The sequence below is a fragment of the Chaetodon auriga genome, chromosome 18 (genome assembly GCF_051107435.1).
Source record: "Chaetodon auriga isolate fChaAug3 chromosome 18, fChaAug3.hap1, whole genome shotgun sequence".
Classification (NCBI taxonomy): domain Eukaryota; kingdom Metazoa; phylum Chordata; class Actinopteri; order Chaetodontiformes; family Chaetodontidae; genus Chaetodon; species Chaetodon auriga.
In genome coordinates, this window is record NC_135091.1 from 16,529,103 (window position 1) to 16,544,864 (window position 15,762).

Consider the following 15,762-nt stretch of genomic DNA (forward strand, 5'->3'; position numbering starts at 1 on the left):
CAGCAGGGATTTCTTCCACTGAGGGGCTGTTTTTTACATTCTGAGGCAGACCCACATTTCAAGATTCTTTTTTTTTTTCTTTGCCAAAAAATGTGTGGAAATTTGTTCTGCATAAGTCAACGTAATAAAAAGTTAGAGTGTAAGAAAACAACATTCATTTGAGGATGCAGTGACATTCAAACCACGCTTCAAACCACGATGCCCCACAAAGGCAGAGAGCAGTAACCTTGATTACCTGTGTGAAAGGGGCGGCTCTTAGTGACAACCCCGCTGAGAATTAGCTCTCGACTCTGCAGTTCCTCTCGGCTCTACGGAGCATTTCAGCGTCTTTCGGCTCAATGTTTTGGTTCCCTGTCATCACAGCCGCAGCAGCCAGCTGTGAAAGAAAACCTCTAAAGTCCACTGACGCCTGTCCGAGCACCAAACCAACATGTTCTCGCTCTCAGCTCATCACATACAGACGCTTGGTCGGTGGACCTGTGCTTCAAACTATGACGTTCTGAATACCCCTCCATCATCAGTTTTGTACGTGCAGGGCTCCACAGTCATGTTAGGAATAATAAATATGAAGTGTTCAGAACAATGAGAACAATACTAAGCACTTGCAGTTTGGTCTCCTGATGGAAAGTCCTGTGTTTGAGCCATCCAATGCTAACGTCCTCCATATGTGGACTTTTCTCACTCTTTATGCTACATGTTTGATCATTTGATACATTGGGAGTGAGAACAGGTGATCTGTAGAAGTCTATTAGACTACCCCACACACTGCAAAATGACGCTGAAGAGATACCAAGTGCTTTAGAAAGTGTGGAAAAAATTGTCCTTGCAAAGCATCCATATGTGACAAGTTGGGAGTGAGAACGGGTTGACCAATACAGTGGGACATTTGTTCAATCAACTTTGTGTCAATTTTGTGTTTACATTGTGTTTCTGTTTCCCCCAAATGACCAGGATGCAGGTGTTAAGTTTCCAGGCTGGCCAACAACCTGCATCGCAGATAACAACGTTGTATGTGTTTATTTTATACTTTTTTCTGCAGATTATTTTACCTTAAACAGTCAGAGAACCTTCGTGCTGCTGCAGTCTGCCTCACAGAATGCAAAACAAAAGTCTTCTCTCAATTGAATTAACACTTTGATATGAGATTTAAAGGTATTATTATTATTATTAGCACACCGCTACTGAAATTTGCTTTGCTTTTCGCCAGGCTAGCTTTGCTTTGTTTCTATTGTGATTGGATTCTGTCTCATTAATATGTGAAATATTTTAATGACCAAGATATCAGTTCATCAGTACAGATATTTAATTTAATAAGCTGTTTTCACTTGAGCTTTTAATTTAAATGGTATCAATATATTTGATACGGTAAAGCAGATGTCAAAGAGTCAGATTCAGGTCTTCACTCAGTTTGACCAAATATGTAATTCGCCTACTGTGTTGACTTTGTAGGGTAGAATACATGGCATGTAGTCTGATTTGAGATGTGATGCTGGGAAGCTGTTTGCCAGCCCTGATTAGTTCCTTTCTAAACTGACTGCCCTTTTTGAAATCATTCAATTTATCTGGTCTTTTGTAAATTGAGCCTCAAGCTGCACCAGTGGTCCAACTTCTCTACCTTTATCTCCCAACTGTCAGAGCTAATTTGCTCAGGATCAGCAGCATCTGTCAGAGACAATGAACATCATTCACAACATTACATTGGGATATGAGTCTCAGGCTAATTGTGGGATTGCATGTAGAGGAAAATGAAGCTGGCCAGGCAACGACCGAAACATCTCAAAATGCAGAAATGTGGATCAGCTGCATAGTTATTAATGGGAAAAACTGCGAAACGGCCTCATAAAAAGCAAACGGCCTTTTCCACAGCGCAGAGGGCAGAGATTAAAATAAAAGGCAAATTCTGCAAGGCACTTAACACGACAATGACATCAAGAGAACAGAGAAACAAAAACAAGCACCAGGGAAGGTAATTGCAACATAAATCACCACCGAAGGAAACACAAAATACATAAAAAGCATCACAGTTTGGGCAAATATTTCCTCAAATAACAAATAAGTATATATTAGCAATTCATTTTCGGATTATAATGAATTCAAGTCCCCAAAGAAGACCTGTATTACAGCTGAAAAGAGGAACCGGCTCTACATGTAGCTCATGTGCAGCTCACAGGCTCAAACCCTGAAACAGTGAGGTATTGCCGTTTTCACAACCATTAGTCACTTTCAGATTTCCAGCAGCAGGGTGCCAGCAGAGGAAACATATCCATTTGATATTCACAACCCATTTGCTTACACGGTTGTTGGCTGACAAAGTTTATTGATTGGATTTTATGTGTAGCAACTACTTTTCCTTTTAGTCAAATTAGTAGAAGTAGATTACATCAATCCCGCTGATGTCGGCTGGATAATTCATATCTTAATTGACAGAAAAACAATTTACATTTGCTAATGGCTTTTCCAAATGGATTTCTGTGTGTGTTTGACTGCATTAGCTCTATATATAGAGGCCGTGGAACACTAACAAGGGAGCAGCTTGGCTCCCCTTCACGCATTTAAAGGCTGACAGTTGACCTGTCATGAAATTTTACTTCAACTAATGAACTGGTTAATTCCACTTAAACGCTTTATGGCATGTTTTCCCTTTCAAATAAACAGCGGCTCTGTGAGAGCGATACATCTGCTCTGTCACTGATTGGAGATGAAATCTGTTTTTGTTGCGCCCTACACTGAGGCAGGATGCTGTAAAACACCTTGAGCATTGGGAGCGTCTGCAGCTGTAGCGTTTTACGGCTCCCCTGTATGGATTGTAGATGTGCAGCGTATTTTTTTCTTCGCTGTCTCTCTCTCTGTAAAGATTCAGGAGAGATGCTGTATCCTCCACGGACCGAGGCAAAGCAGCTGTGAAGGCAATGGTGATCAGTCCTGACAGGTAGAATATGAGCCCGCTGACCTTAACTCCAGCATTATGAAGGGCACACACATACACACATGCGCACACCTCAAAAAAGAAGCATGCGTGTCTCTTTGTCTGTCTGTGTGTGTGTGTGTGTGTTGGCATTAGACATGCTGAAGCCACATCAAAGCACACACACGCGCAGAGAGAAGTGGCTTAGTGGGTGCGCAGGTAAGCATTCATATTCATATGTCTCAGTGGCTGCACATAGTGATACATTATCAGAATAGTCAGGTATATATATGTGCGCTTAATTCACTTTTGTGTCTCCTGCAGGGAGCACACCTCCTCTTATTCTTCCGCTCCATCACTCAGCAGCCAAAGCTTTCAGTTAGCTCCTCAGCCCTAATTAACTGCCAAGATATGAATGCACTAATCTGGGCTCTAAATCTTCAGTTCCACTGATAAAAGCTTTTACAGGCTGTCACAGCTGCATGATAAACAGCAGGGCTGCTTCCTCGCCTAGTGGACACAGTGCCATCTAGGGACCAGGTCTGGCACCTCAGGATTGTTCCGACTCCAGGGTATTTACTGCGTGCATGCATGCATAATGTATGTTAGTGCATGTGTGGTAAGAACTCTTGTTTTGGCAGAAAAACGTCCACCAACGCCACAATCTACTGTAATTTTGAGTCATTTGATGAATTGCATCTGCTAGGTGATTTTAATTTGACATTAGAGTAATATTACCATAACTTTGAATGCATTACCACTGAAGTGGAACAAAATTAGTAAGATTCAAGCAGGTCCGTTTCCCCCAGATGAGACTGGGCTGCAAAACACAGGAGTGGAAGGGAGCAGAGAGCCTGAGCTGCACACCAAAACACTGCCTCGCTGTTGCTCTGCAGTCGAAAGCGTCAACAGGCTTGTGAGGATCGAAACAAAGCATGTATGAAGCTGGCGGAGGGTGCACGAGTACGTGGGCGCACATTTATACTGTATTTCTCCATCTCCGTGTGTATGTGTAAGTGGGTGATGCTCAAACCTCTATGTGTGTGAGCGTGTGTGTGTGTGCTGTATCCACTACCTAGGGAGACAGGCCTCCTATCCAAGCTTGACAGCGTGATTGGATCCAGTGAGAATCCCAATGAAGCAATGAGTATCTCAGCGGCAGCTCCACTCCCCGCGGTCCCTGCACAGCCCACAGGCCGACCCCAGCCCCGTCTGCTCAGACCAGACGCGAGGTGAGACGGGACTGGATCTGGAGAGCAAAAGGCTTGAGTGAACTTCAAACCTGCCTCTGCTCCTGTGAAGGTGACTGCGGCAAACCCGGCTGTAAAATATGACCTGATCGTAAGCGATGGTGGCAGATAATTGTTGAGGCTGTCTGACGGGGGGTTTCTGGACGCTGCTCGAACCAGATGTGCCGTGTTTGAATTCATAAACACTCAGTTTGGGTTTGACGGGGGTTTGGATGCATTCAGGGATAAAGATCAAAAACAGAAAATATAAGTGCATTTTCATCAAGATTGTCCAAAAACTTATTTGGGCTCTTTTTAAAATTGAATTTAAAAGTTCAATGCCAAATGCCACAGGAGGTCTTTTGCCTCCAGCCAGCCAGACATGGTCAGCTGAGTTGAGCTGCCTGATTACATAAATCTTTTAAAACATCCATCTGGTTAATTTGGATGGCTCAGTGTTGGCAGGTGAAACAGAGTTCATATTAGATGTACAGAAACACAAATACACAGCACCAGGATGAGGCTGCAGCAGCTATTCATGAATCTTTTAAGGAGTTTGTACTTAAAGTCCTCCCTAAGTACTCAGTAATTAGCAGCTAGCACCATTAAAACTTAACTAGAACTAGTAAATAGTTTAGAATGTGTGAATCAGTTACTGATATCAGAAACAATCACCTACGTACAGAAAGTCACTGGAGCATCACAATGTAACCACAAAGGACAAAACATACATTAAACTTAACTGCCTGTTAGTACTCTGCCTGTTTTATTTATATTTTTCTTCTTAATGATGCTTATTTTGACATAGAAATACACCAAATGCATTATTTATATATTTGAAATAGTTTTATTTTGTTTAAATGATTTAAACCTCCATGTGGTCGATGTTGCCACAGTGTTGCATGGCAGGGAAAATACTGTTTTATCCTTTTTATTCTTCGATTATGAATTTGTTTTCCTGTCCAGAAGAAGTGACCTCAGATCATTATTGAACCACAAACCGCTGCAGCCGGGCTCTGAATATTTTAGGCTCCTGTTTGTCTTTGACCTCTTTGCTCAGGGGTTCGATTGAACATGTTCAGACTGTGATTTGTCAGTCCATAGTTTGCTCAGCTGATTCTCCACGATCCACTTCCTGCAGTGCTGACTCTGGACTAACTTTCTGTTTTATTGTGAAGTTTTAAGAGTAGCTTTGCTGAAGCAACACGCCTGTTAATTCCAGCTTGTTTTAGGCATTATTGTGCACGTCACACTGAAACCTGTTCCTGTTTAAATCTTCACAGATTTTGATGCTAAGCTTCTTTTACCAATGACTGCTGATTTCCTATATTCTTGTTTACCTGTTGCTCAGGTGTCTTTGTCTCTTTCTGCCCTTTCACTTGTCAGTCAGACTTCATCTCTACCCATTCACGTCTATATCCAGCAAGAATGTCCCCATCTTTGGCATCTTTGGGGAAATCTGGCATTTTACAGTCAAACTTCATAACATTTTCTTCGCCATACCAATATTTACCATAATTTTCCCACAGCTGTTCAGATCTGGCAAAGCAAGCCAAGTTTTATCCTGGCTTGCTCCAGTTGGTCAGCGCTGTTCCAGCAGCTGCAGAGAGCAGGTTTAATTTGTTTGGTAGATTTCATTCAAACCTGTTTCAAAATCAGTGCAGTATGAAATAAAAATATAATAAGCTAATTAGAAATATACACAGGAGGATTACAAAGAGAAAGTTAGACCAGACTGCCTCTGGGCCAGAGTCAGAGGTCTGAGTCAGAACCCTTATCCCCCATTTGCAGGCTAATCATATATTCATGTGATGCAGTGAGTGGTAAGTCATAAACTAATGACACTGAATCTCTAACTGTTACAGCCATGTCACTCAAGCCAATTCACAACTGGGTCATAACAGTCACTGTCTGCTGTGAGTCCATGCAGGGCTGCTGCATGCGATTTAGCACAGGTCCTCACAAATGATGACACTCGAATGTGTCATAAAGGGCGGGATGGGCCTCCCCCCCCCCCCGGCTCACTGAGCCAGGAGAGGTCATTCTGGCATCCTGATCAGCAGCCTGGGCCTCCACACCTGTCTGCTATCAAACATGGAAATCACTCCACTCACCCTCGACTGTTGCATATTCAATGAGCAAACGCAGTGTACAGCACTTCATCTTATTTTAAAATGGCTTAGAAATACAAATTGTTGCACAACAATTGCACAGAAAACATGTTTTTTTTTGTTTTTTTGTTTTTTTTTTTCTCCCTGAGCCCAGGAGAAAATGAGGTTGATACGGAGGCTCAGCTGCAATAACCCATTCACTTATTGAACGACAGCGGCTGGATACACTCTCAGCCTGCGGGCTTTAACGAAAAAGCAGAGCACGGCTGCCTGATTGAATGGGTTCGTAATGCAAGCCAAATAGGTTTGTTCTAATGGGAATCAGCCTCAGTGGCTGCTGCAGAGGCTTACGCCAGCACTACAACAGCAGTCAGCAGCAGCGGCGAACACCCCGTCGCTGTTTGATTGGCTGTGAGAGGCAGAGGGGTTTGCTGTGGTTACTAATGGTCGTTTTTTGTGGGGTAATATTCAATGAGCCTTAACTTCAGGAATCACCATATTTGTGAGGAGAGGTTTGCATGAGTGTGTGTGCGCGCTGCGTGACAGGCTGTAGAGTCACAGCTGGTTTTTACAACCAAAACCTCTCCACTGTGACAGGGCGTCTAAACTGCTTCATCCTGCCGTAGTGCCCTTGAGTAAGACATTGACTGGATTCTGAATAGCTAGAGAGTTGGTTCATTCAGAGTAAATGAATAACTTTTTTAAACTTCCCCTTATTGGAATCTAGCCATATATCTGCCCCCATGCATTACCACCAATTATCATGTGACCAACGTTCTGTATATAGGTCATGTGATTACTCCACCTGGTGAGGAAGGCCATGAGATGTGGCTGAAAGCATCAGAAAATCCAACGAAGTGGAAGGGATAGTTTGTTCTGTGGATAATCCAAAGTAATCTGGATACTTTGATTTTATTAAGAGGAACACATCCACTAAAAGTGACAGCATATGTTAGTTTATTCAAGAGATTGTTTGTATCTGCATACCACTCCATGGAAAGTCTTTGCGTTTGGTGAATAATGGCCTGTGTAGAAACAGAGTGGAGGGTCAGAACTGAGTCCAGCGCAACGGTCTGACTTGTAATGAGCCGCCGATGCGACACACCGCAGGGACACCCGCGGTGCAAAGGTGGAGAGCTGAGCTGAGAGACACTGAGGGCACAACTAAGCAGAAAGTTTCTAATCTCCAGTCGTTGCCTCACACTAGCTGTGCAACAGTACATGTACCGGAGAGCTGAGAAAAGCGTTGTTTGTGTGCGCTGATTGTCAGCTCTGAACATGCATCACCCTGCTAATGACCTGATCGCTCAGCCCCTCTGCACTCACACAGACAGGGAAAGACACGTTCCTTCACAACACATCTGAATACTGTTGGCGCATTTGACATAACTTTGACTGGCATGCTGCAATTTATTCTGACAAGCTCAGATGTGTGTTACATTTCTCGCGGATGTGCAAACGGAGATTACAATTTATTATTATTATTATTATCATTATTATTACTTTTTTTAACGTGGAGACTGTACCTTCGTCTGCAGGAAAGCACAAACACAAACCAGCGGAAAGCTCTGAATTTATTCATTAACATCTCTCAACCTGACAAAGTGGAGTAAAGCTGGACTAATGATGGAGCAGAATGTAAATGGGGAAACTAGTCTGCTGGGAGCAGCAGCACAGATCTATGAGTTTGCATGTGTTTTGCAACCTAATACAGCTTAGATAAGCAGACACTTTCCAAGGGACGTTGTTATCGTATAAAGAAGTACATTAGGGGCCGGGGTTGCCTGCGAGCGTGAACGAGCCTGCCAAATGTGATTTATTTAGACAAATGTGAAAATATCAATACGATGATGAATGAGGGGTGAAAGATGTGAACTCTCAGATTGCACATTATGTTCAAATTTAAGTCTGAGGACAGGTTTGGGGAGCAAATGCCAAAACACATCTGCTGTCGTCTGCTAGGTGAAATTACATGTTCCATGTTGTCCTGACACCATCCTAGGACAGCACACGCCATCTATTCCATAGTCTCAGGGTGTCTGCAGGACTTTATCGACCAGTTGGGACGTCTCCGTATGTTTATATGTAGTGCTAAACCCCTAACTGAAGCTATCAGTCAATAAATAACTATGTTTAAGGAGCTGCCACACAAGTGCAGTCGATTTGTGTGAATATGTGCTCAGAGAATTGTTCAATATTTTCTCTGGACCTTGGCTTTCCAAATGTACTTAGAACTTAAGGGGAAACAGGGATTGAGCGAAGGCTTAGCACGGCTCCGCAGCTCATTTTTGCTCTAAGCTTGGTTGAGCTTTGCTTTCCTCTGGATGCTGCTTCATAAAAAACAGACGCATTTTGTCAGACTGGACCCATAATCGCCTGGACTGTGTGGAACACTTTGCTTTGCTTTTGTTATTAAGTCGAACAAAAACTTTGCCTCTTTTAAATACAAGACTTTTTTTTCCCTTTTTGAAAATGATCTGAGGAGATAACAGTGCTGTTTCTTCAGAGGATGAGACAGAACATTAGTACTGGCTGTGCTCAAAAATGCCAACTCTCATAAGCTTTGATTTTCATTAAGGCAGAAGACTACTTAGCTGTCAATTAAGTTCTTTCTTTTCTTTGAATATTCCGGGCCGCTGTACAAAAGAAACCTGCAGAGGCTTTTAAAGGAGAGGATTTGTGTTGTTCAGCTGGCACACGCAAAGCTCCATAAAAAAACCCCCACAAGCTTGGATTTAGTAAAGGTGCACAAATCATATTTCTTTTGGGAAGTTTAGCTTCACAAACTCATGCTTGTACGTCTTGTTTGAGATTTAAAAGCACCACGCGGCTCAAGAGAAAAGTGAGTGACACTGAAATTATTACCAGATGGTGATTGATTTTACTTTAGAGAGTTATCAACCATTACAGCACCGTAATTAAATCACTGCTAATAAAAAAAAAAAAAAAAAACAGTGGACAGTCTCTATGGAGCCCTGAAACTGACAAAATGGAGTGAAAGGAGTGGAAAATATAACTGAGTACACCAACGAATAATACTAATACTGAAAATGGATTGTGAGAATAAAAAGCTCCAGACTTTTCCTTTAACCTCCAATCAGCTAGAGAAAAAAAAGCAAAAAGCACTTTACCTCTTTTTCCTTTACCCCCCTGCAGCTACACGGTTAAAACAGTATTATAGATCAAGACGAAACTGGCAGAACAGCAGGACTGAGAAAGGAGCAATTACTGTACAAATCAGTGTGCTGCTTCAGCGCCACGAACAGCGTCATGGATTTATTTAACACACAGCAGTCAGTCTGCAATGGATTCCAACGTGCACAGAGCTCAGTCAGATAAAGCATCAATGATCCAGGCGGGCTAGGCTAACATATTCAACTAAACAACCCCCGTGCCTCTGCACTCGCTCTGCCACTAGGGGCTGGGGGGGGGGGGTTTAACAAAGGACACAGCATCCCCCCCCTCACATTACCTACTAATTATATGATATAGAGATCTGCATGTCCATGCAGTGTCCAGAGCAGAGATTGGTCTAGGTTGAGTGTGTGTGTGTAAGTGGCTAATGGAGTATTGTGTGTAGCTAGCTTAAGCCTTTTCAGTTAGAAACACACGGAGACCCCGCACCAATAGCTGCTCTGGGCATCCCATCTGCTTATCATGTAATCATTAGGAAAATTGGAAATGTGGTGATTAAAATGAAATAGGAAATGCTGTGTGGAGAAAAACAGGAAGTGGATAAATGTGAGTCACACATTTTTATTATTTACAGTAACGGACAGTATTATTTATTAATGGATTTAGTTAATTTTATGACTGATAGCTGGTAACTTTTTGTGAGTTTCAGGGCTCCATAACTGTTCGAATGTTCAGTGTTTGAGGAAGTTTAGTCAGATTTATACTCTACACCACCTCACAGCACCTTTCAAATAAGATTATGTACAAGTTTGAGAGAGGTACTGTGTTTACGCATATGAAGCTGAGCAGTAGATTTAAAGGCAGCACTGCGCTCTCATGTGGCTTTAGGTTGATCTCTCCAGTGAAGGATACCAGAGGGAGTAGCTGGAGTCTCTACAAAGCAAACACTTCACTCTGAAATGAAGGGGACATCGAGTGTGCTTATCAAACCAAACATTTAGATGCATGGGGGTTTATTCAGTGCATACACTTCCTTCATATTTCAACAAAAATGGATTTGTGCTTATTGTTTGTCTTTACAAAGTGTAAAAAAATCTATATATAAAGTTATAAAGAAAATGTGTAAATACATTTAAAATGACACAAAATGTGTCACATTCTCATGATGAAGACGACACAGTGTGACAGTAAAAAACAAAACTGCATATTGTTCAAAAGGCACCAGTAATGTTATATTAACTCATTTTAGCACAAACACGTTATAATACGCATTATAATAAGAATACAGATTGATAATGAAGTAAAAAGTATTTAAAACAGCTGTTGAATATTTAAAAATTGGTTCAACAATGGCATAAAAAGTAACAGTGAAACTATTTTGGTTTAAACCTTTATCAAATTTATTAAATACATTCAATTCAGGTCCTTATAAATAACATCTAAACACTTTACAGCACTCCTCCTTTCCAGTGTCCAAACAAATCTCCTTCGTCAAAGTATTTGTCAAAGTTTGCAGTGAAGTCTCACAGTCTTACCCTCCTGCTCCTGAGCACCTGCAGTGATTGCCTGGTTGAGGTAGTCGAGGAGGATTAGTGTTGAGTTCAAGGCCTCCTGGTACAGTCCAGTTGTTCTTTGTTCTGCTTGAGCGCCGGGCAGGCAGAATCAGCTGTAAGCACCACGTGTTTGGGGTTGTAGAGATATAGATAAAAGGTTCAGTTGAGGTCAAGCTAATCTGGCAGTGGTTTGGCCCCGTTGACTGTGGACTCATCGAAATCTGAACTGGTCAGGCGTTTGTGAGGAGCTGCGGCAGAGGGAGGGAGGGAGAATGGAAGGAAGCTGAAGTTATAATCCCTGTGTGTCTAAAACACAGTCACAGCCCAAACGTGTGGGAGCACTGCATTCATCTCTATGGTTAATGGCAGTCATGAATAGATGCAGTAATTGTCTTGTATATTAACAGTAGCGTTAAAAAGCCATAGACGTTTTGGCCACCTTAATTCTTGGAGGTAAAACAGACACAAAGCCACAGAAAATACGCTCCTCTCACACTGCGCCAGAAATATCTATAAGCAGCTTAGGAAAGTGCTACAAGTGATTTTGGCTGGCAGCCACTGGCAGTGATACAGACATACACACTTCCAGAGAGCATTGGTGGAAAGTTTGAGCTCTGGGCACCATGTTGAAATCCTGAAAGGAAAAGTGACCGTGCTCTCCGGCTGTGACTGAAATGCACCATATCACAACGTCAGCTTTAGAAGCTTTATGATGATATACTACACAGTGTGCTGAAACAAATATGGAGATATTGACAAGATGGAAGGAGTTTATATGTTTTTCTTCTTATAAAATGTAATTCATAATGAACTCTTTTAAAAAGGTGATTATTGCAAAATAACCCAGATCTTCATTTTCGCCATCCACTCATTGTGCAGACATGTGATGTTGCAGTACAAAACATCTAAAAAGGCTGGTGCACATTTCCAAATTATCTAGCACTGCAGAGACGCAGGAAAAACATGACTACCATCAAACCAGCCGATAAATAAGCTGTCAGAGCACAGGTTTTGAAGCCTCAGAATATAAATACTCACACAGGGTGTCAGATCGCAGCGAGCTGCTAAGGAATGTGCTGGTGCCTTTGATGGAGGAAGAAAAAGCAGCCAGTCGCAGGCTCCTGGAAGTGGCGTCCAGCTTCTCATCCTGGAAGACGGGAGGACACAGCAACTGACAAGGCTAAAAGTCTACAGTTAGCAGCACTGTGAGGCTGTAAGACTCGGTACACGCCAGGAACGACATACACGGCGTGTGCCGAAAGAGGGGAAGAAAACAGGATTATTCTTAGATCTTAGTGAAAGTGGGTATAGCCCGAGGGCATCCTGGGAGAAGTCAGATTCATCTTGTCAGGTTCAGACCTATACTGCCACACTCAATCGACATTACACAGGTTCATCAGTTTCTCGACTTGTCCAGACTGAAACATGTTATTATCGGATGAAATTTTGTACATTCAAGATGCCCAGACGATGGAGCCGAAGGACTGTGGTGATCCTCTGACTCCTCTTAAAGCCAGTCAAATTTATCCAATCTCTCAACATCTACAAGAACAACTGGCATGACATTTGTAGACGAGGTCTTGTAATGGCTTTGGTGACCCATGAGTGTCATCCAGAAGCACAAAAAAGTGCACTGACAGGCTAACAATAAGCAAAATGCTCAGGTTGTGTTGGGAGTATATGCAGAGCGCTTGTGTAGCTGCAGCGCTTATGTTGTCAAATTGACGAAGATGTTTCCATGTATTGCTTGTGTTTCGTCTATTTGCGTGTGTTTTCTCTGCACTCTTCTGCAGCGGGTTGAGATCTCTTGGCTACAGTAGAAATGAAACAAATCTGCGCCAAAACTGAGTGACAATCCGTGCAATAACTGGCAAGACATCCGTCTGTTGATCCAAAATGTTAGTGACAGATCGACTAAGAACGTAGCCACATCTCTATAACCACGTCCCTGACATGGCTGCGGCGTGTCCTACAGTAATGCACATTACAGAACACACTGACTACACAAAATCAAACTCAAAGCACCGTAAAGTGTTCTGGGCCAAATCTGGCTGTCCACAAAAATGCTTGTTTGGACATTTCAGTGCTGTACAGGATGATAAAATACTGTGTCTGGGAAGAGAGTGATTCATGTTCCCCTATGGACTGTGTGCACCCGTTTATGATAAAAGCTTCTTTTACAGACATTTATTTGCCTGTAAACATGCAGGCAAAAGCCTACGCAGAGATCTCCTAATATTTTGCGATTCTGTTGCAAGGCCTGCAAAGTCACAGCTGTCTACAGATTTCTTTTATCCTGTGTCTATAGATCATGGGCATTACAGAGGTCCTGTCTGAATCGAGCTTTAGAAGCTGCTGTTGCAAGCAGGGAGCAGCTTTTACTTTCAGCGTAGAAGCTGTTTGTTGTTATCGGCATTGCTGACTGTGATCAAGATGTAAGTCTTGTAAAGACATTCCATCCATCCTTTTTCCTTAAACAAACCCCGGATGGGCAGCAGCTATTAAACTAATGCAATCGCCACTTATCGCTCAACACGGGAGTCATTTCGCAAACCAACGGGGTAATCTGGCAGATTAAAACCATTTAAGTGACTGTATGGCTGTTTAGGGGAGGTTGCAAACTGCTGATGGCAATCAGCTGTCAACAATGATGCCTTGATGGCTCCCTTGATGGCTTTATAGCACAGAAGATGACTGCAGCACTTACCAGCGACTGGTAAAAATTCAGGTTTTGTTCGAGTGCACATTTGTGCCATTGCTCGAGCTCGTCCCACTCTGTCCATCCGTGATGCATTACCAGCATGTGAAATTATTCATTTATTCATACGAGTTGAAATTCGGTGCAGTGCACACACTGGCACCAGTGTGGGCGAGCTAGACTCATAAATGGCTCTCAAAGTCAGGCTATCCTTATCCAAACCGCTGGTGTTTGAACAAAACAGCGTAATTAGTGACTGAAATAGAAAAGGCGTGGGTTGTTGTTGGGAAGTGCAGGTTGCATCTGTCTGCATGTGTGTGTCGTACTCTGTACTCTTGGATTCTGCGCTTGGACTCATCCAGCTGGTGCTGCAGGTCCCAGACGATCTCTTTGTATTTGGTGTAGCGCTGCTCCACCATCTCCCTCTGCCGCTGTGACTCCTGAGGGCACAAAATGGAGGCTGTGTCATCATAACCAACCCGGCCAAAAGGACAAAAGCCTGAACATCTAAACCTTCAGAAGCCTCACACGCAGTGGAAGAACATTGGAATGAATGCACAACATTGATTAACTGGATAAATAAAAATAAATGTGGTTCTATTACAGAAAACCATGTATCTAAGTTTTAAGTGAGCCCACCTCTAAATCTTTGAAGTTGTCCATCAGGCACTGTTTCTCTGGAATTGCCTCCAGGTGGTCCAGGGCGACTCTTGTGTTCTAGAAACCATACACACAAAATCAGCTCAGCTTTGTCTGACATTCATATTTAGCCATTTAACTTAAATCAACAAGTTCAAACATGACTAACAACACAATATCTGCATTTTCACTAAAACAACAAACAAACAAAAATCCAACATGATGTATCTCAGACTGTTTAAGTCCAGTATCATGTAATGTAGCTCTGTGTTGATGCTGCCTTTCTAAATTCCACATCATAAACCTGCTTTTGATTTGCACTTCTGTTATCAAGGCTAATACATGCTCGAATGCTAATATCTGCCCACATTTATCCATTTCACCTGGTGCAGTTTCTAAGTTGTATATTTCTCTCAACTGTGCAATAACACTATTCATTATCCATATTGGCAACTGTATTTTTATAAACTGTATTTATTGTGTATATACATAAACCTAGTGTTTCTCAAGTGAAATACAATACATGTCACGTCAGCAGTTAGTTTTCTCATTAGTTGACTACCAACAGTACTTTTTTATGGCAGTAGGATTCTTTGGCATTTATGATTTTTTTTACAATCTGTACAAAAGTACATATACATAGTTGTTTTTTCTATTCTGTATCTTGTACACTTCTATATTTCTATTTTGACCTCTTTATGCCACTGTGCTTGCTTTTTGCAACTTGCTGGCTGTAGTGACTAAAGTTCCCCGGTGTGGGATCAATAAAGTCCTATCTTATAAACAAACAAACAAAAAAAACAGAAGGACAGGCAGGAGACCGCAGCTCACAGCACTGAGACCACACATGCTGTTTTAGTTTAATGATGTTCATTAGAAATGTCTTCTGCCATCATTTTAAAAACAAAGAAATCAAGTAAAGACTCCCCAAATCATAAATTACCATGACAGGGACAAAGCAGAAAGCACTGCAACGCAACAACTAAATAGCAAATGAAGAATAATCCACAGCTAAATACTGAGGCTCCGTCCCAATTCCCTTAATTGCCTCTCCTTTACTTCCCGTGCCTTCTCCTCATTGCTCAGCACTTCTCATTATAGACCGAGGAAAAGATGAAGGAGAAGTGAGTGACAAAAATCAATATAACACACATTTAGTTAAATGAGATGCCGCTCCTAGTCAAAGGTCACCTGAAGCGATTATTGCTGATGATGCCTGCACAGCTGGATCAGCTGTCCGTGGGCTTCAGGTGCTCTGTGGCGGCTACTGATGCCTTTGTATTTGCAGAGATAATGCGATGTACTACCCAAAGCACAAGGGTGCACAGCTGATACTGTTTGCAGTATTTTTCATGTCCTCTCACGTAACAAAGCAGAGCATGAAATATTAGACTGCATCTAAAATATTTTTCCCTTAAACTGTCTGATGAGCATTCACACACATGCACAGCAAACCTGTACTTAGACTGTGCACACTCAGCCAAGAAGTGCA

General features: G+C 42.2%; 1 protein-coding gene across 1 annotated transcript in view; it reads right to left on the bottom strand.

The window, feature by feature from the left end:
• Positions 1 to 10,363: 10,363 nt before the first annotated feature.
• Positions 10,364 to 15,762, bottom strand: part of cep128 (centrosomal protein 128) — a 39,967-nt gene continuing 34,568 nt past the window's right edge. The window contains exons 22-25 of the mRNA XM_076757070.1: positions 14,271 to 14,348; positions 13,958 to 14,071; positions 11,972 to 12,080; positions 10,364 to 11,181 (exon numbers count right to left, since the gene is read on the bottom strand). Of these exons, the coding sequence (XP_076613185.1) occupies positions 11,108 to 11,181; positions 11,972 to 12,080; positions 13,958 to 14,071; positions 14,271 to 14,348 (375 nt within the window). The 3' untranslated portion in view covers positions 10,364 to 11,107. The remainder of the gene's footprint in view (positions 11,182 to 11,971; positions 12,081 to 13,957; positions 14,072 to 14,270; positions 14,349 to 15,762) is intronic.